Source organism: Alternaria ethzedia, assembly GCF_023757985.1.
Source record: "Alternaria ethzedia strain BMP 0044 chromosome Unknown scaffold_17, whole genome shotgun sequence".
Lineage (NCBI taxonomy): Eukaryota > Fungi > Ascomycota > Dothideomycetes > Pleosporales > Pleosporaceae > Alternaria > Alternaria ethzedia.
The window spans coordinates 5,195-25,969 of NW_026056210.1; the positions used below are offsets into that span (position 1 = coordinate 5,195).

The window sequence follows — 20,775 nt, forward strand, 5'->3', positions numbered from 1 at the left end:
AAGAAAGATCTTATAAGAAAAAAAGTATAAGATTAGAGATTTTAGATAAGAGACTATTATCTAGCTTAGTCTAGTAGTATTATTAGCTCTTAGTACTCTAATAAAGCTTACTTCTACGCTAGTTAAGACTTTTAAATTTCTTAACACTAGTCTATAGAACTAGTCTAGTAGTATTATTAGCTTCTAGTACTCTAATAAAGCCTACTTCTACACTAGTTAAGACTTTTAAATCTCTTAACACTAGTCTATAAAACTAGAAAACTTTTAAATTTCTTAATACTAGTTTATAAAACTAGAAGACTTTTAAATTTTTTAATACTAGTTTATAGAACTAGAAGACTTTTAAATTTCTTAATACTAGTTTATAGAACTAGAAAACCTTTAAAACTAAGATTATTAGTAGTAACTAGAAGAAGAAAGCTATAAAAACTTATATTTGTAAAAATCTTTAAGTTAAGATTCTTAGCCTTAAGATCTCTACTATTACTCTACTTCTCTCTAGCTAGCTAGATATAAGTTCTACATGTTTATATTTCTATTATTATATACTAATAGTATTTAGACTATAATAATAATATATAGTACCTAAAGCTTAGATTCTATATCTAAGTTAATAGTCTTATATAGAAAAAGAAAGTCTAACTAGCTATACTTATATTTTTAATTATTTTACTTCTATCTATAACTAGCGTTAGTAAAGTTATTAAAGATTATATTATTAAGTTTACTACGCTTTCTACTTTATAAGCTCTTAAATAGCCTTAACTTTAGCTTACCTTTAGAACTACTACTACTAAAGTACCTTTTACCTCTATATCTCTACACTAAGAACGTAACTTTTAGATAATTATTATTATTAATAATACTAGCTATAAGTCTCTAGACTTCTTAAGCCTATACGCTGCGCTGCTAAAGCTATTATTAACTACCTCTTCTTTATTACTAACTTCTTTATAATTATTATTATTAATAATACTAGCTATAAGCCTCTAGACCTCTTAAGCCTATACGCTACGCTACTAAAGCTATTATTAACTATCTTTTTTTTATTACTAACTCTCTTATAATTATTAACCTTACTATATATATTTACTATAACTAGTGTTCTATAAATAACTATAAACTATGTAAAACTATTATTAAGCACGCTAGCTATAAGCCTTTAGACCTCTTTTAAGCCTATACTATCTAACTTTAATATATATATCTTTATAAAAACTATATATTCTATAATTAACTACTTTTTAGTTAAGATTACTAATACTAAATACTACGTTCTTAGTAAGAGAGCTATAAGAAACGTAGTATACTAAGGTACTACTACTAAATTAGGTAAGTACTCTATTATTACTACCTTCTCTAGTAAAAGTATTATTAGTACTATTATTAACTTATAAGATAATTACTAATAATAGTATTAAAGCCTTTAAGAAGCTAGTAATAAGTTAACTTAGACTTGCCTCTAGAACTACTATAGAGGTGCCTTACACTTTTATAAGATAATTACTAATAATAGTATTAAAGCTTTTAAGAAGCTAGTAATAAGTTAACTTAAGCTTACTTCTAAAACTACTACTACTTTAGCTACTACTACTCTAGCTACTATAGAGTACCTTATACTTCTATAACTCTATACTAACACTAATAGTTTTAACTTAGGCTTACCTTTAGAACTACTACTACCTTAGCTACTATAGAGGTACTTTATACTTTTATAAACCTACACTAAGAATATAACTTCTAGATAGTAGTTTTTAAGTACTATATATCTATAAAAGCGTACTACTTTAAATATATTACTAGCTTTCTTATTAGCTATAATAGCTTTTAGCACTTAAAGATTACTACTAGTAATACCTACTACGCACTAAAGTAGCTAGATGTCTAGGCTAGTAGTTTCTATACTATTATATCTTAGTTAGCTTATAGCTTTTATTAAAGTTAAAGCTATATTTAATACTTTATTAAAAGCTAGCCTAAAAAGCCTAGCTTATTTAATCTTTCTCTATTAGTAAGAAGTAGAAGAGCCTAACGCTATACCTCTTTTACCTAACTCTTCTACTAAAGACTTTAAGTTAGTTATTTAGCTTTTCTAATTTTTTACTATTAGTAAAAAGTAGAAGACTACTAGCTTTATATTTCTCTTTCTAGAATATAGCTAGTAGCTTATTTATTAATAATTACTAGTAGAAGTTTAAAAAGTAGTAAGAGTATAGAATAGTATATATAGAAAGAAGTATATAGTAAGAACTTTAATTCTAACTAACTAAACTCTACTTTCTTACTATAGTTAGTATTTAAACTCTAATCTATAACGCTACTCTAACTTAATACTTAGGTTATTTCTCTAAGTAGTACTCTAAATAGCTAAAATAAAATATAGAAGCTAAATACTTTAAAGCTAGTAAATATCTATATATTATAGTAGTAGTACTATATAAGTACTACTTACTTATATCTTATAGAGAAAAGAAAAAAGCAAGCTATTCTATATTTATTATTATTTACTTACTTACTTAACCTCTACTACTATACTCTTACTACTACTACGTAAGGTTACCTATAAAAGTAAGTAGAATTACTACTTAGCTTAGCGTAATCTTTATCTTTTTATTATTATTATTATTATTATTATTATACGCTAAAAGTGTAGAAAAGATAGAAGTAGAAATAATAAGCGTAGGCGTAGATGTAAGCGTAGGCGTAGACGTAATTATTAATAGTAGCATAGCTACTATACGCTAAGTATACTAAGTAAAGTTCTAAGGTAAGCTATATTACTATTAGTATATAGTTACTAACTTTAATAATAGTAGTACTATACTTACTTGCGCTTCTAAACTATACTAGATCTTAACTTACTCTAGTAAAGCTTATTTTATTACTATTACTACTATTACTACTACATAATAAATTATAGTAGTAGTACTAAGATTATAGTATATAAAGCGCTAAATAGAAGGCTAAATAAAAGAAAGTTAGAAGTAGATATTTTAAAGTAGTTACTACTATTATTATTATTAATATAAAAAGTATTATATAATAAAAAATTACTATAGACTAAAGTTTTAATAGCTATAAGTAAGATTATAGTCTTAAAAAAGGTATATTTATTACTTATTACTTATTACTTATTACTTCTTACCCTCTATTAATTACTTATCTTCTATATTTATATACTATATTACTATACTAGTAAAGCTAGCGTTATAGCTACTAATATAAAGTTTTTACTTATTATAACTTTATATTTCTACTAGCTCTCTTATACTTACGTACTATATAAAGCTTTAAATCTAATTATTCTCTATTAATAATAGCCTAATATAGTACTACTATTTAGTATATTAGTTTTTTACTAGTCTAGTAACCTCTAGCTTTTAACTAAAATACCTACTTAACTACTAGATAGGCAATTTCTTATATATAAAGTTACTATTTTTTTTATATTTAAGTTTAAGTCTTATCTATTACTATCTTTTTTTTTACTTATAATAAGTTTATAGTAGTATAATATATAAAGGCCTTAAGAGCTTATAAGTAGTAGTAGAATACTTATAAACTTAGAATAGATAAGTAGTAGTAGAATATAAAAAAGCCTAGGCTTATAAGTAGTAGTAAAATACTTATAAACTTAGAATAAATAAGTAGTAGTAGAATATAAGAAAGCCTAAGCTTATAAGTAGTAGTAGAATACTTATAAACTTAGAGTAAATAAGTAGTAGTAAAATACTTATAAACTTAGAATAAGTAAGTAGTAGTAAAATATAAGAAGACCTAAGCTTATAAGTAGTAGTAGAATACTTATAAACTTAGAGTAAGTAAGTAGTAGTAAAATACTTATAAACTTAGAATAAGTAAGTAGTAGTAGAATATAAGAAGGCCTAGGCTTATAAGTAGTAGTAAGATACTCTTATTATACTATAGTAGTAAAATACTTATAAACTTAGAGTAAGTAAGTAGTAGTAAAATACTTATAAACTTAGAATAGGTAAGTAGTAGTAGAATACTTTTATTATACTATAGTAGTAGAATACTTATAAACTTAGAATAAATAAGTAGTAGTAAAATACTTTTATTATACTATAGTAGTAGAATACTTATAAACTTAGAATAGATAAGTAGTAGTAGAATACTCTTATTATACTATAGTAGTAGAATATACTAGATATTTTATTATACTATAGTAGTAGAATGCTTTGCGTATACTATAAATATTATAGTAGTAGAATATACTAAATATTCTATTATACTATAGTAGTAGAATATACTAAATATTTTATTAAGCTATAGTAGTAGAATGTTTATTCTATAAACTTATTTCTTAATTATTATATAAAGAGATATAAAGGTAGTAGAATGCTAATAAATTATATTTTAAAGTCTAATTATATTTTCTTTATATTAAAATTTGTATAATAATTACTAAACAGGCTCTTAATAACGCTCGTGGCGCACAGGTGGTGCTTGTGCAATTCCTCTAGTCCATTTTGATGCTAGCGCCGGCGATTGAAAGTGCAAAACCTGTACTCCGCGCCTCCAACGCTGGCTTGAAGCCTTTAGGCGTCCAGATAGTTCGGCCTGGCCTACTCTCATCCGTCCGAGAACGTCGACTAGTCGTAAAATGACCGTCTCAACGTATAGACACAGTTTACACACACGACTGCGGCACGACCGCTAGGCCGACTGCAGCGCATCATGGCGGAATTTGAACGCGTAAGTCCGGCGGTAGCCAAACTCTCACGAAGGTAGGAAACGTATATTACTGTGGCTTTAAGCCCATGTTGAGCCATCTTAAAGTCACTGCGACACTTCTCTTTTTACCTTAACATCTTCATATCCTCACATCACTCACAATGCAGTCCATCGCTAAAGAGATTGCTCTTGTCACCGGAGCGAACAGCGGCATCGGATTTGAGATCGCTCACCAGCTCCTCAAGCGGGGTCAATATCACATCCTCCTTGCCTCACGATCGACTACGAAAGGGTCGGCCGCCCTCGAAGACCTGCAAGCACGCAAGCTCTCTGGTAGCATCGAGCTTGTGCATCTTGATTTGCAGAACGACGACCATGTCACGCAAACCGCAACACTCATTGAGAAGAAGTTCGGCAAACTCGACATTCTCTTCAACAATGCTGCAGTCGCGCTGCCCGAAGGCTTGACGGAGCGCCAGCGCTTGGCAACGGCTTTCGACGTGAATGCAACAGGCCCATGGCTTCTTACCAACGCCGTCATTCCGTCGCTGAAGAAGAGCGCGAACCCGCGCATCATCAACATCTCCTCAGGGGCTGGGTCGATCGGCCGCCGTCTCTCCACTGAAAGCCCGATGTACAAGATACAAGCCGTCCCATACCGCGCCAGCAAGGTCGCCTTCAACATGATCAGCTCGTGTATGTATGTGGAGTACGGGCTGAGTATACCGCAGGTGGACTTCGAGAAGGCTGGGGAGGGCGATGCTGAGGCATCAAAAGAGGAGGACAACGTCAAGATGAGAGTATTCTGTTACGACCCTGGCTTCACAGCTTCCAATCTAGGGCCGTACAACAAGGTGGAGTTCGGTGCAAGGAGTGCGGAGGACACCGTGAAGAGCATTATGGAGCTTGTTGACGGGAAGAGAGACGAGGAATGTGGAAAGTTTATTCATAATACAGGAGGCTACCCATGGTAGGCTGAGCGTAGTTTGAACTGTCGATCAATACATACGGACGGATAATGCATCTATTATCATTCTATGGATATGCCTCTCGCGTTTCTAACGTTCACATACAGTCTAGCACATCTCCGATACTGCTGCGACTCGCGAAACACCAGTCTCGATGTTCTCGCCACTTGCCTCTACCCTCACAAACCCAAGCTTCTCCCCTAGGGCTGCCTTGGTCTCGAAACCAGACTTCTCAACGCTAGTGACCTTGCTCAGGGTTCCGTTGAATGCACCACCGAACACAGTCCACGTGTCAACTTCCGTGGCACCATTCCAGCTCATGTAGACCTCTGTGCCGTTGCTCGCCTTGCAGGCGTAGACATCAGGTTTTGTGCTCGGCTTACCAACCCACTCGGCCTTGTAGGCGCGGTAGCTCTGCACCTTCTCTGGTTCTCCCCATTTCACAGTCAACACAACGTTGCCATCTTGGTCATACTCCTTCAGAGCTGGGACGCTGCCGTATCCCATGATAGAGTGGTTGGAGGGAAGGACTTCCATGTTGCCTTGGCTGACCGAGTAGATGACATCGTCTGGATCAGCGAGTTCTTGTAGCAATGTCGCAGTCATCGTGCGCTCATCGATGGAGAGGAAGATTCCGGTAGTCTCGTTGACTTTGGGTACGACGGCGCTGTTGTCGTTGTTGAAGAGAGAGATGGTGGTGGTGTTGGGCGAACGAGACGGATGAATACGCGCGTCATGTTGGTAGCAGAAGGAAAGACCATTCTCAAGGGCGAAGTCGCCACCGGAATGTCCCTGGAATTTCGTTAGCATGGCGCTCACCACTAGTGCGTACCGTTGGAAGGATGGGAACGGGGATGAAGACTTACGTTCAAAGTCCATGCCACGGTGCCGTTTTGGAAAACCTTGTAGATGGAGCAGTAATGCCTTGAAGAGATCAAGTAACTTCCATCCTCAAATCTTTCGATGGAGTTGATGTGGAAAGGGCCCCAAGGGTAACTGCTGTTCTTGCCTAGCTCACCAAGCGGATACGTTGGCACAGCGCTTTCGAGCGAGACTTCGTCCACGTGGTCAAGATGACTCCACTGCCAAAGGATCTCGCTGTTCGTAACGTTGAGCTCTAGCGCAATGGAATCCACAACCCACCCATCCTTCGGGCCGCCGATGGATGACAGATCCCATGGTGTAACATTTACAGCGGCGATAAACATCGTACCTTCAGGAGTGATAAGGTTCTCGTGCATATCAACCCAGCTGAAAGGTTGGTACTGAGTGGGATCGTACAGCGGATAGATGCTCTCGAGTGGGTACGTTTCGTTCCAGAGAGTGACATTGTAGATGCTCTCGTATTGCTGGTTGAGAATGTAGATTACCCCGTAACCGAAACCCCAGGGTTCTGTGAGAGAGATGCCACTGAAGTAGGCCAATACGGGTTCGCCGAAGAGCTCAGAGACCCTGAAGGCGGCGTAGTCGCCGTAGCCAGACTGCCAAATCAACTCGCCATCTTCTTGGAAGATGTTCAGACTGTAGTTATGGGCCCCACTTCCACTCTGAGGGAAGGTGATAACTCCCGGTGAGGTGTCACCTGTCTTGTTGACCGAAAGTACCGGGGGCTGCAGAGGTAGGGGTACGAAGTCAGTATATGTCCCACGTGCACTTCGTATAGCCAGAACTTACCTCGAAACCAGGGCGAGATTCGAAGGTTTGCCATGGCCAGGATGAGGTCGTATTGTTCTGCGCATGGACAAGAATGGACGCCAGCGAGGCGAGAACGACGCCAGAGAACCGCATGGTGTGACGGGTAGAGAACAAATACAACAGAAGCTTAGATGTTGAAGGTACTACAGTCCTCAATTTGCTTCTTATAAGCCCCACGGCACGCCTCGAGAACACATCGCGTACCCATCAGCAACAGGGCACTGCACGAATGCTACGGCCGAAAGACACTCGCAGAGTTTTCTTATACCTTGTCGCAGTGCGAGCTTTCTGCCTAAAAAAGAGGTTGACGTCGTACGTGCGGTGTTCGCGATTGGCTCCGGCGGAGTAGGTGGTGGGGAATTTTATCAATCTCATCTTATCAGATGCAGATCGATGCAACATCCGATAGCGGAGATCGTTCGGCGACCTTGGCATCGATGACGGTGGGTGCCGCCATCTCCTGAACAAGTTCATGCGCCGTCGAAGGGGGCCCAGCTGCAGCTGCATACCTCGGGCATGTGATGAAGATGCAACGAATCCATTGTCCTGGCCAGTAGCTCCGGAGTGCATTCAGAAAGGAAGTTGACGACGATATGTGCAATGACGTGGAAGATGAGCGCGCAGGAGCGGAGCTTCGAAGATTCAAGCGATGCTAAGCTTCAGGCCTTCTTATCGATAACCCCCGGGGCCTGAGCAGCGGTCTTCAGTGCTCCTCCGTTTAACACCCGCGTCATCCACTTGCTTGTAGGAACATCATGACAGCGCGTGTACATATCATACGCCATGGCGAAGCACTGCACAACGTCCAGCGCGGCTATCCGCACCGAGATCCGCCGTTGACGAAAGCCGGCAACGTGTCCACCAAACGCGTTAATCTCTCAGTCCAGCCAGATTTGATCCTCATCTCGCCCATGACCCGCACTATACAAACTGCGATAAACATGTTTCCATTCTTGACGGAGGCAGGCTCGTTTCACATCCCCGTTCAGATCTGGCCCGATCTTCGAGAAGCCAACGACGCCGTCTGCAACAAGGGCTTGTCGCGAAAAGAGCTAGCGTCAAACTTTCCTCAATTCGACTTCTCTGAGTGCCATGAAGAATGGGATTATCCAGAGCATAGCATTGAAGGCGCTACTGAGCGTGCTGAGGGAGTGCGAAGAAGACTGAAAGAACTTTCCGCGACGTATGGCAACATCGCTGTCGTCACGCATCGAGGCATCAAAGCTTTCCTCGTGAAGGGCAAGCGCTTTGGCCTAGCTGAGACGCGTTGCTACCGTTTTGCCACGGAAGAAGAAGCTCGGGATGACAACATCATGAGAGGAATCAATAGTGATACGCTCGAGGAGCAGGACTTTGGACCCACCGTATTGATCTTGAACGAGTCGCAGCGAAAAGACCAGTAATGCTACGACGGTATTGTCCACATCACCTGAGCGTGACTCCTGACAAGGTCGTTGAAAGTTCAACGCTATCGATTCCATTGCTGTGAAAGCAGGGAACAGGGTCCGTGATCCTAGAGCTTAGTGAATCACCACCGATCGTTGGATCGTGGCGTGAAAAATCCGTGTTTGCGGTTCACCAAGAACCTGATATGGCAGGGGGCGGCGCGGTCTACAAGTCTACACCACGAACAGCCATAAACCTCACCTGACTGTTATGAGAGCCAACTCCACTGACCATCGAGTTCCAAATTGCCTCTACTCAGGAGACCTTCGGCCACCACTGTTCAGCCTCGGTCTGTTCTTTCACCATCCTGTAACAAATCTCAACGCATCCGCGCCCTTTCTGCAAACATGGACAACCAGTCCCAGACCGTCCAGACATGGTCTCTCAAAACCACTATCGAAGAAGCTCGAACCAAGCCGAATTTCCGCAGCTATGTGCTTTCGAAAAGCAGTGGCAAGACTATTTTGGCCCTGCATCCGATTGCTTTTGATTTCTTGCAGGAAAGTCTCGTGCATCAAGAGCGAGCAGAGTTGGCTAGCAAAATCGACGCCGACATCCGCTCTGCAAAGCCGAAGACCCCCCAAACAGCTGTTTCATTCGCCCTCGAGGAGTCAATCAAGCGGCTATGCCGTTTAGGTGTGGTAAAGAAGGTAAAGAAGGATGTTGCTACGAGCATTGAGCCACCTCCGCCTAGCGAGCCCAAATCTGCAGAGACGAGCGATGTGCTGGACGGGAAGAAAACTGGTGCTCTCGGTTCACCCACTAGTGTTACGAACACTAAGCCTTCTGAGCCGGGTCAGGCTATGCCAGTAAGAACAAAGGTGTTGGATGAGAACAAAGCCAGTGTCAACGATACATCGACCAGTGTCCCGCCGATAACTACCGGGCCATCGAAGTATAGCCAGTCCAAATCGGTAGAAAAGAGCACTTTATTAGAGGGCAACAAAGTCTGTCATATCGGTACACAGACTAGTGTCACGACGATAGCTGCCGAACCGTCGAAGAATAGACCACCAAACACGGCGCAAATCGAGGGACGCCATGGACTCCGCGCACGAGGCGGGCCGCCAACTACCACTCTAGAGGCCTATCTATATCGCTACGACACATTCACACGACTGGCCAAGAGAGCAGCCGATCCATATCACAAGACACATATGAAAGGCCCCAAGGCCAGCCACTCGCGACGGGTAAGCTTCAGTCCTAACGTCAGATACGAAGAATACGACCAAGACAGTCCAGCAAGTACCTCCGATGTAGCCACCAGTGCCAAACCACCATGCGACACCGACCATGGGGCCAATCCACTGCCCAAGCCTTCAATTCTGCTGTCGTTATACGACGTGCCAGAATCTCCCCAGTCCATTCCCGAGGAGCAACTCAGTCGATGCGTCGACGAAGTCATAGCGCAAGGAGCTCGTGGTATCGATGAGTTGGACGCCCAGATTCTTTACATCAAATACGGTATTCCAGATTGCGACCGCGCATATCAGTGCGCTTGGGTGAAGGAGGCGCAAGAATCGCTCGCTCAAGTTTATGCCGCGTTAGACGATGCTGTCCAGAATGTATACCCTGATAGTTGGCGTTTGAAGCAGGATTTTGTTATGAAGGCTGTGGTGGCTATCGCGCGAGCGCAAAGACTTCTGGAGCTTGCGTTGCTGCGCGTGAATGACCCGGCGTATAGTAAGGCGTATCTGACTGCGTATGGGCGTGGTTGATAGTTCGATGCGCGGTTCTAGAGAAGGAGGATGTAGGCCAGAGAGTGGGAGGACCTATATCTTTCTCAATGCATATTGCTCAATGCTCTCCACGTCTTTGTAGTTCTCACTACGTGCTTGCTTCGGTTTGCGCACAACGTGTTTGCCGCCGATTTGGTTGCGTTTATCCCAAATTCGCGTCGATTTCCTGCTCAACAACATGTACAAACCCGTGATCATTCCCATTTCCAGTTAGCTCTACAACCTGTGCTGCCTGGTCTTTGCTTGAGATGAAGTCAGATACCATGGTGTCGAATTCCTTTTTACGCCACAGATACCATGTGCCGAAAAAGACGATCAGGTTCAGAGCTATTGTCACCACAAAGTACAACCATAGCCAATGTGAGTAGACCTCGTCGTCCTGCTTAGGTTTAAAGTCAAAGAATGTGGTGCTGAAGAACGTCTGCTGAAGGTTAACACCCTGTCCACATAAGCATGCGCGACGATTGAGCTTACGGCAGTGAAGGTTGCTGGAAGGAAAAACATGGTAACGCCAGCTATTGTCTTCATGAGTTTGCTATCGCGTGAAGTCGATATGGCCACGCTTTGTGAAGACATTGCAAGGCTGGCGCTAGTGCTCGCCAAACGAAGACTTATTGCGGAGTCGCGCTGCGCAATACCACTGTAGACCTATTCACGGTGTGTTAGCTTCTTGACATTTGATCTAAGTACTGTGCTTACAGTCTGCACCAAAGCCTGCCCTCGCTTCGACAAGTACTCTGCCCGGTCCTCGAGACCCGCGTTCCATGATCGCATGTGCGCATGCGAGTCAATCAGCAATTGCTCTACCTCAGTTGACTCATCTTTATCAATCTTGTTTGCATCCGCTTGCGTCCTATAGCGCTGTGCAACCTGATCAAGGAAGTCAAGCATGCGCGCGATGCTTTTACAAGACAACACGATGCGGGCGAGGTTCGTATTAGCAGCGTTGATGTCTTTCGAAAGGTTGCCGAAGTCGATACTCGAAAGCGGTGGATTGTCATGATGATCGAATCGGATGCCCAATTTTCGCTCGTGCCAGTATATCTTATCGTGCCAACTGTTCAGTGCTTGCACTGCCCGCTCGAGGTTGAATTGAACGATGATGCTTGGGATCAGAAAGGCGGAAGTGCTTGCAGCGCCTTGTTGAATTGCGTTTGCGAAGCGATCGTAGTTGTGAGTTGCAAGACCATGCATGAAGATGTACATATGTCTGGTCGAGAAATCGTACGTGAAGGAAGCCCCAACATACACGTCAGACGCCGCGCCAGGAACCGACTGTAAGATAAAGCCTGGGGGTGTGAGCTTTCGAGAAGAGGCTAAATTCTTCTGCTACGTACTCAAATATCTGCTTCGCACCTCTTTAGGTGATGTACGCGCCAGGTGTAAAGGCAACTGGGGGTTGGCAAAGACGTATGTCGCTGCTTTGTAGTCCAAAACCCGGGCGTATATCTCTGGTATCCGAGCAAACAGAGCGATACGCCCAAAAGCATGCGATGACAAAGGCACCGGAGTCATATTGCCATTGTACTCCCCCTTACGCCTCGACCAGCTGACATCTGTTAGCACCACAAACTTAGTACAGAAAAGCGTGTATGCTCACAATAACTTGATTGTCTCCACATTTGCTGGCTGTTTGGTCCTACTACCATCTGTCTTTTCTCACGTCAACTTGCATCTACCCTGAACACTAGTGTGACTTGCCGAGAAGTCTTTCTCAATGTATCTCTCGATCAACTCTTCGCTTACTTCTAGCCTCCTTGCGTGACCATCGCTAGTCACCTCAATCAGCTTTACAGGCACGTCTTTGTTCTCCACAAAGGCCAGCGGCGAATGCGCAGCCATAGACACACGTGATGGGGAGGCCGCTCGCGGTCGACCTCCAGTCTTCGTAGCGACGCTGTAGCTGAAACGAGGTCTTCCTTAGTAGAGCAATAACATACTCGTAGAAGTATGAGAGCATCGCTACTTGTTGGGATGAAATTGAGCTGAACCATGTCGGACCTCAGCCGCAGTGGGGGCCAAAAGAGCTACTCGATCGTGATTGGTGAGAAGGGATGGCTATCACATTGCGTTCATGTGAAACAACAAGATCACCAATGGGAACTAGAAGTTCGAGGAACTTCGTCGTGCATATCGGCGACATGCGGGTAGCATGAGAGAGGCGCAGCGGCGGGGCGCTCTTGCCTTGCAGCACGCGGGCGTGAGGTATACGTGCGGCCACTTGCACAAATCGACGTTAGGGGGAGGACGCTACGTCACGCATTTATACACCCGGGTAGCTACTGATTGTAGGCATAAATGATAACTTTTGATCCGGTCGCCAAATCCTATCCTATACAGCAAATGCGAAAATCGTAGCGACGTTGTTCGTCACGAAATGAAAGAGAGGAGCCGATGCAAGCCGCGTGGGAAGTGAAGGCCGCATACTTGGCAGGCGCAAGCGACCTCAATTCAGCCAGCACCGGTCGTCACATCCAAAAAGGAATTGTGCCGCACTCCCACACGAGCACAACTACTCATCTGCCGGTAAAACACCATTTTCAGCGCCGTGCAGAGCATCCAGTGCACGTTCCAGCTCCTGCTCAGCGACCATGACGGTTCCAGCACGCGCGGTACTCAAATAACTCATCTCAACAGGATCCTCCAGTTGCCCTGTGGTTTCGCCAACTAATCTGCCAGCTACACCGCACACGATACCAGTGCTTTCCATTGGCAGACCTCGCAGGTCCAAGGTGATGGGTGTCAAGAACTCATCTCTGGAGCCTAGGAGAGTATCTTGCGCGAAATGCGGTAGTAAGGTTTCGTCGAGCAGCAGCGCGGCAGACTCGGTATCAGTTAGTGTGAGGGATAAAAATTTCGGATATGGCTGCGTGATGAGGCATTTTACGAGACCAAGGTGGAGTGCGTCGTCGGCGGATGTTGTCATGCTGTTGCGGTTTCGAGCTTGAGACATGCCATTTGTACTGTCGCGTCGACCGGCGCACTGCACGAGGCGGATGCTTGAATCCACCGTGGGAACAATGTGACGACGCTTGAGTGTAGCGAAGGTCCTGGTTTGAAGCTCTGAAATTGTGGTTGGCGGAGGGGTGCTGGGCGGCTGAACTTCCAGTGACGCGGCTGAGTGTTTGCGAGCATGTTGGAAGGAGTTGACGTATGAGGAAGTGTCTTTCTCGAATTGGAAACCACGCTCTTCTAGCGCTTGTACGACCTGCGATCGGTGTCGCAGTGGGACCAAAATATAGTCGGAGAAGTAAGTGGTGATAAAGAATATGGGACTGGAATTAAGTCAGCCTTGTGCCGAAGCGTTGTGATGGCCTCAACTTACATTCCAGCCAGAGCAAGAGGACTTGTCAGCTCCAAGACGCGTTGTCCTGCATCAAGACCCTCGCCATCGACTTGCATTACGACATAGTCATCTGTGGTAATACTGACAGACGCTCTTGACTCAGGATCCAGCAAGTTGAGAACAGGCAGAAATAGTTCACTCGCAAGCGTCCTCGAGCATACTATGGAGCACTCGACTGGTGTAATGGAGATATTCACAAAGGGATGTTCGCAAGGCCAGCCTTTGGGCGGCTGCACGGCGCCAGAGCCGTTTCCATAAGACTTGCGCGTCGCATTGGGCAGAACTAGTTGAAGGATGGACTGGAGAAAGTTGCGATACAGAGGTAACGGGATGTGTATGAGAGCGAGTTGGGTATCCTTGAAGGTGATCATGTTAGCTGATGTCTATGGGAGAGAAAATTTCAGTGTGGGAGGCGAATTATAAGAGTTGCCCTGCCGTTATGTCGTGCATGAAGGACCCGCCACCAAGGCTCTCTCCGGTGTAAGACACGGACACTTTTGCTACCATGCAATGCAGCAGAACGCATGATGAGGGGAAGGCCCACGTACCAGAATACGGATATTCGCACTGAGCAGTGTCAAAGATGAGTCCATTACGTGCCACAAAAAGTAGATAAGAATAGGCGTTTTCGATGACGATCGCTCGCGTGCCCGTGGGTAGCTGGATTCGGGATCACTTTCCGATTCGGCAAGTCAAGCTTGACGAGGCTTGCTAAGAGGTCCGTGGAGCCTCCAGAAACCGTAGAAAAAGCAAGCTTATCGTTATTCTGAGAGCCTTGGGATCGCGACGATGGCATGCAGCCACAGATGAAAATGCGGGGGATCTGACCAGACTATCGGTTGATGTGTTCTTGTCCAACGGGCCAATGCGAAGTATTGTTTTTGAAGCCGAAATTCATCCCACAAGCCGGAGATGTGTAACTTGGAGAGCAGGATGTGTGGCGCCTGGATACCTCGGGTGTATATGACACAAGGCGCTGTAAGCAATCGTACCGATTCAGTTACGGACCGATGGCAAGCGTAGAAGTGACACAATTGCAGGGCACGGTCTGGAAGCTGCTGTATGTGACCTCGAGGCGTGGATTAGGACAAAATGCCGTGAGTCTGGGGTAAAAGATGCGGCGTGGGGATTGATGCAGGTAACCCTTGTCTAATTGGCTGGGAGGCTCACGGATGGTACAGGTGGATGAACCTTATAGTTGGATTTCAGGGCAGAGTGCGCAATGCGCGGGGCCAGATGGGCGCGTGGGGTGGCACACTGGACGGGAATGGACGCCTGGAAGACGGCTGGACGCAGGAATCGGTCCTGCGCGTAGAGCGGATGCTGCTGCTGACGTCGACTGTGAAGGCGTGGGACAGAACCCGGTCAAAAGGCAGTGGAGTGGCAGCTGGCGATGCTGACGGAGTGGACCGGTGGTTTTCAGGAAGCATCAACGCTTTATGTGAGTCGACGGGCAAGAGTGGAGCTGATATCCGGGTGTGGTGACTCGATGAGGCACCCCGAGAATTTTCCACGACGGCGCGCCCATGATGCTGGGAGATTGGCTCTGTGGCCGGCGGCAAAACAATAGTCAGCGGCGAGCAGAGCATGTCATCTTCAACAATGCGGATGGGACGTCAGAAGCAGCCACAACAGTGCATCCCTTTGTTGCTGGTGTCATGCAGCGCTCGACGAGCTGCAAGCAAGCCTTGGGATCGTCCGTGCTCGTATGCGGGCAACGACCAGTCTCCATGCCGCCGCTGCAACCAGACGCGCACCCAATCTATCTTGTGCTCGAGGGTACCTGATCTACGCCAAAATCAATGACTGAGTTGCACGGCAGCGAAGACGATATTTTCGCACCGCAGACGGGCAGACTCTCGGGAAGGCGTGTGGTAACCGCAACAACCGACTTGCTTCTCGCACCAGATGACGAACGCCATGCCTCTCAGCACGAGCTACGTATCTGCAGTCCCTGACCCCAGCAGCACATGGAGTGAAGCCCCACGGAATCCATGGGTGTTGCGGAACATGATTGCGTGCATGCAGCACTGCCCTCTGTCCCTGAGCGGGAAGCCGAGCATAGCCGCCGCTGTCGACCGGACCCTGCTTGACTATCAATCGCCCTTTGCTCCACGTCGCGATACGCGCTGATACTACCTTATTGTACATACGTCCCGCAGTCGGCACTACTCACGGGCAGATGAAGATTCGACCATGGACGTCAGAGCAGCCCGTACCTCGATGCGCGCTGTCGTGTAACCAACGAGGCGCATACCCCGCATCATCTCTCATCTCGCCTGCGCACCCTTCTTCACGACGGTGCGTTCATTGGACCCCCTCGCAATGACGTGCACGCGGGTCAGAGGGCAACCTAAACGCCTACCCGCAGTTCGGGAGAGCAGCATTGTCAAGGTGGGTCGTTCCTTGGACAGCTCGGAGTCGACCGACATGACCACCATGCGATGATGTCGTCTGCAGAACCCCTCTCGGTTCAGCAACCCGGACCCACAAGCACACGCCGCATATGCAGCACGTCTAATAAACAAGCTCGCGCGAGAGACGCTTCAAGTAGCATGCGTGGGGGCTGCTCATCATCTTACTGCGCATTATCCTCTTACCCCTCGCCAGCTCATCCAACTCCTTCCTAGGCCATAGGCGTCGCTGTTATTCTTCCTATGCTCACGGAAGCCGGGAGACCTCCCGCCATGCATGCATGACATGGACCCTGCCAGTCAGACATCGAGTACGACACGGGCAGCCTTCAAGACATTATGGCCGCCTATCAAGGCTTGGTCTGATAGTGGCTCGCAAACGACATGGCACGGCCTGGCTATGGCGTGCAGTTTGACAGCAATGTGGTCGCACTGCGTCCAGAGATAATGCGATCTCTGTACCATTGTTGCCATTCATCGCGGTTGCTCGGAGTTTGAGCTCGACTCGGATGGCCATGACTGGAGCGCGGCGTCCATAGCCGGCTCGCTTCATATACGAATCGTTACCGATCATGACTGCTACACCAGCAGATGACTACTCAGCGAAGCGCGACCGATGAGCCTATCTGATAAGCGCCAGCTTCATTTAGCAAGAGAAAGGAAAGCACGTTCCGTCAGAGTGACGAGGTATAAGAGATTCACCCAGTGAGGATATCATGCTGCGTAACCCAAGATCAGATGGAAGAAAGGCGTGAGACATCAGCACGGAGAAGGGCGAAGAGAATGGCACAAGGGCAGTGTGGTCACACAATCTGCTAGTCTGTCTGTTAGAGCTCTGGCGGTGCAGAAACCTCGCGATCTCAATCGCATGGTGCCACCCTTTCCAACACGCCATCTATCTTCGCATGGTTTTCGGAGTTACCACGCACGTTCTAGCATGGCCACACAAACCGAGGATATAACAAGTCGAGATACTGCATCTGGGAAAAGTAGCATGGTGTTATCGGAGACCTGCTCATTCTAGAAACTATATGCTATAATGCCCGTGGACGCAATGTGTGAGACAGCGAACCGAGAAGTAGAAAAGACGTAGGTGGTCAGCGGGTTTGTAGTAGGGCGAGGAAGGCAGCCTTTCTCCGTGGAGCGTCAAATCAAACGGGACAGCAATATACCAGTATTCTAAATCTTTAAATCTCAAAGACTACTCCTCAGTGATGTAAACTTAGCATCTTTTTTTGGTAGCATTCTGGAAGAACATAACTTGCACTGGACCCTGGTTCTGAATCGTGCTGAGGGCCCGTGCATGGCCGCCTGACTCGCGAGACACGTCGAAAGCGCGTTACCACAACAAACAGACACGAGCAGCACAATTCTTATCGCATCTCAGCATCACGACATCGCGACGTCAGTAGCTCCTAGTCGCATGTAGCAAAGATGGTCCGAACACATTCATCGTACACGGCCAGCCCCACGCGCTTCCAATCGCCCCAACGCAGTCCGGCGCGCCGCCCATCCCAAGATGGATCACAATATGAGATGGACCTGGACGCCCTGGGCCTCAACTCGACCTTTGAGTCTACCGAACTAGAAAACAGCCACCAACCGCCAGTCGATCACGTGGACACGAGCGAGATTGAGGGGCCGGAAGACTTCACCATGAACATGACCTACTGGATGACGGCAGATCTACCGCTGGCCCAGATAAAATCGCGAAAGGAGGCCAACACGAAACGACCGGTAATACGAATGGACGCCATACAAGACGGGAGCGAAAGCAGACATGCGACTGAAGTGGGTGACCCGGCAGTGGTGGTGGAGGACACGGAGCGGCGGAGAAGTAATACATCTCGCACAGCTTCTCCTACCAGGCGCGCGAATGGTACTAAGAACGAGCGCCAGCACAGCTCGCCAGCCTCTGAGCGGTCCATGGAGAACGACGAGAAGGTTCGGAGCTTTCTCAGCAACCTACCAGACACGGAGATGGAGGGCGCGCTCACAGGAACACCGCTACATGCCCCTAGACACAGCTTTCTCCAAGTCCCCCTGTCGTCACCCCCGAAAGCGCGATCGCTACAGCCCACCGTCGAGGACTATGATACACCGCGGAAGCCTACGCAAGAGACTGTTATACGGCACACTTCAGCTATTATCGATACGAGTGAGCAGGACGTGGCGCGCAATAAGATTGCAGAGCTACAACATCAGCTTGAGCAGCAGGAGTCTACTTCGAGATCGCGCATTACCGAACTTGAGACGATCCTTTCGTATGCCCGCTCCGAGCTCGAGAGCACGCGCAACGACAACTACAAGCACAAGGAGAAGGTGTCAAGTCTGGAGAAGAGCTTGGAGCAGCAACGTGCAGATCACGAAGCAGCTCGCGCAGCTGCAGATGCCGAGGTGAAGGCTCGAGAAGACGCGCTGGAGACCAGGATGCATGAGTTTGGAGAGCAAATGCGCCTCCAGAACCTCGCGAAGCTGGAGACTATGCTTGAAGAGTTCGAACGGCAGCGAAGGGTTCTCGAACAAGCCAAGCGGCAACTCACCGAGGAGGTGGAAGACAAAGACCAGAGGCTGGAAGAGATGCAAGCAGAGCTGGTCCAGGTGCGCCAAATACATGAGCGCGAGCTACACGATCTGAAGGAAACGCAACTACACGAGTCTGGGCATGAGGATGAGGATGCTGCGAAGAAACGTCTCTTGTTGGCCGACCAACTCTCATCGGTCCAAGCCCGCGCGGATGCTCTGCAATCAAGCCTCGAAACGGCCACGTCCGAGGCAAAGACAGCTCGTGAGGAAGCCCGAAGGAGAGACGATATGCGGTCCACTGTCGAAACACAGGCTCGACGCCAGACAGCCCGCATTGCAGAACTCGAGGGACAACTACAGGCGGCGAAGTTCGAAGTGGAATGCTCGCACGCTGATGTGGCAGCTAAACAACAACTGTTCCACACGAATCTCGATCTCAATTCTCGACTCCGCACATTGCAGTCAGATCTTGAGGCTGCACGAAGGGAGCTCACTGTAACAAACCAGCAAAGTCGTCGTACAGCTGACCTTGAAGATCGCATGAGGGATCTCCAGTCGCAACTTGACGCAGCTCGCGCGAATACAACCGCGAATAAACAGCAAGACCCGCATGCGGGCGAGCTGAGGGCGCGTATCAATTCTCTTGAGACGCAGCTCCAATCTGCGCTTGCAGACCTAGCTGCTAAGGAAGAAGAACTTCAGCATGTTGTTGCTGCCGACAGAGAACCCGAGTCTCCCCAGTCGCAACTCGAGCTGTCCGGCACTACGAAGATGACAACTGAGGGACAACCACAGGTAGCTGAGCTCGAAATGCGTATTCGGTCGTTGCAGTCGCAACTGCGATCTACTCAAGCCGACCTTGCTGCGAAGGAGCAACAGATATCAGATCTTGTCGAGTCGTCCGAACAGGCTGAGCAACGTCTGAACACAGCCCAGGGTCGATTACAGAGCCTCGAAACAGGCAACACGAACCTTCGCCAACAGCTTGCGGAAGCGCATCGCGATAGTGCCAAGGCCAGAGCTGATGCGGAACGCTTCGAGCAAGACCTTGAAGATGCCAATGATCGTCTTCAGGACGCTCGCGCGGAGGCAGATCGCCGCGTAAACGACGTTGAGAAGAAGCTCAACAAGATGAAGGAGCTGAAGCTTGAAGCCGAGAGCAAGTTCAAAGAGCTACGCGACCAGCACGAAGACATGGCGGAAGGGCACGAGGCCATGATGGAGGATGTCCGGGACAAGGCAGAAGACGCTGTACGCAAAGCCGGTGCTCTGCTCGAGCAAGAGCGTAGCGAGAAGCGGAGTCTTACCAAAGACTTGAAGCGAGCCAAAGACGATGTAGAGAAGCTCCGCACTGCTGCTATTGCAAAGCTTGCAGAAGAGGATACAGACGACGATACTACCATCTCCTCATCCGCAACCCAGACAGATGCAAAAGATGCCGAGATTGCAAACCTCCGCGACATAATCCGCAAACAAGTCTCGGAAACCAAGACCCTCAAATCCGAACTATCCACCCTTCGCAAAGACAACAAAACCTTCAAGGCTACACCTACACCATCGTCCCAGGACACGATAGCTAGCCTGGAAGCTCAAATTTCAGCCCTCCGCTCCGAGAACGAAGCCCTTGAGACTCGTCTCGCAAATCAAGCTGCTGAGAACGCTGCTATCAACCAGCAAATGGACGAGAAGCTAGCCGCTCTTCTTAGTAAGCTTATGAAGGAGAAGGCTAAGACAGTGGTGGGCAAGCGTGACGGACAGTGGACGGAGAGTGTGAGGGAGTTGGAGGAAGAAAAGAAGTTGCTGGGCAAAGTCTTGATGAGACAATGGGGAAGAGAGGAGGTTGGCATCGATGATGAGAGGGAGGCGAAGGATGGAAAACAGGCGTATCGGTACAAGTACGTCAAGAGATGAAAAGTTGGAGTACTCATTGCATAGCAAAGGCGTTA

At 46.8% G+C, this 20,775-nt stretch overlaps 7 protein-coding genes across 7 annotated transcripts; 4 read left to right on the forward strand and 3 right to left on the reverse strand.

Annotated features, from left to right (window-relative positions):
* Positions 1–4,856: 4,856 nt before the first annotated feature.
* On the forward strand, positions 4,857–5,669 carry J4E87_006727 (uncharacterized protein; the record flags this gene model as incomplete). Its single annotated transcript, XM_049378328.1, has 1 exon — positions 4,857–5,669. One exon carries the CDS (start codon positions 4,857–4,859, stop codon positions 5,667–5,669), a length of 813 nt encoding a protein of 270 aa, XP_049231721.1.
* A 102-nt stretch (positions 5,670–5,771) lies between these two features.
* On the reverse strand, positions 5,772–7,451 carry J4E87_006728 (uncharacterized protein; the record flags this gene model as incomplete). Its single annotated transcript, XM_049378329.1, has 3 exons — positions 5,772–6,455; positions 6,530–7,273; positions 7,338–7,451. 3 exons carry the CDS (start codon positions 7,449–7,451, stop codon positions 5,772–5,774), a joined length of 1,542 nt encoding a protein of 513 aa, XP_049231722.1.
* Positions 7,452–8,113: 662 nt separating this feature from the next.
* On the forward strand, positions 8,114–8,761 carry J4E87_006729 (uncharacterized protein; the record flags this gene model as incomplete). The annotated part of the gene is made up of 1 exon (XM_049378330.1): positions 8,114–8,761. The coding sequence occupies one exon, from the start codon at positions 8,114–8,116 to the stop codon at positions 8,759–8,761; it is 648 nt and encodes a 215-aa protein (XP_049231723.1).
* A 390-nt stretch (positions 8,762–9,151) lies between these two features.
* J4E87_006730 (uncharacterized protein) lies at positions 9,152–10,522 on the forward strand (the record flags this gene model as incomplete). The annotated part of the gene is made up of 1 exon (XM_049378331.1): positions 9,152–10,522. One exon carries the CDS (start codon positions 9,152–9,154, stop codon positions 10,520–10,522), a length of 1,371 nt encoding a protein of 456 aa, XP_049231724.1.
* Positions 10,523–10,685: 163 nt separating this feature from the next.
* J4E87_006731 (uncharacterized protein) lies at positions 10,686–12,192 on the reverse strand (the record flags this gene model as incomplete). Its single annotated transcript, XM_049378332.1, is given in 5 exon segments — positions 10,686–10,964; positions 11,018–11,191; positions 11,243–11,753; positions 12,144–12,172; positions 12,187–12,192. The coding sequence occupies 5 exon segments, from the start codon at positions 12,190–12,192 to the stop codon at positions 10,686–10,688; spliced, it is 999 nt and encodes a 332-aa protein (XP_049231725.1).
* Positions 12,193–13,055: 863 nt separating this feature from the next.
* Positions 13,056–14,260, reverse strand: J4E87_006732 (uncharacterized protein; the record flags this gene model as incomplete). Its single annotated transcript, XM_049378333.1, has 2 exons — positions 13,056–13,818; positions 13,869–14,260. The coding sequence occupies 2 exons, from the start codon at positions 14,258–14,260 to the stop codon at positions 13,056–13,058; spliced, it is 1,155 nt and encodes a 384-aa protein (XP_049231726.1).
* Positions 14,261–17,737: 3,477 nt separating this feature from the next.
* On the forward strand, positions 17,738–20,740 carry J4E87_006733 (uncharacterized protein; the record flags this gene model as incomplete). The annotated part of the gene is made up of 1 exon (XM_049378334.1): positions 17,738–20,740. The coding sequence occupies one exon, from the start codon at positions 17,738–17,740 to the stop codon at positions 20,738–20,740; it is 3,003 nt and encodes a 1,000-aa protein (XP_049231727.1).
* Between the last annotated feature and the right edge of the window lie 35 nt (positions 20,741–20,775).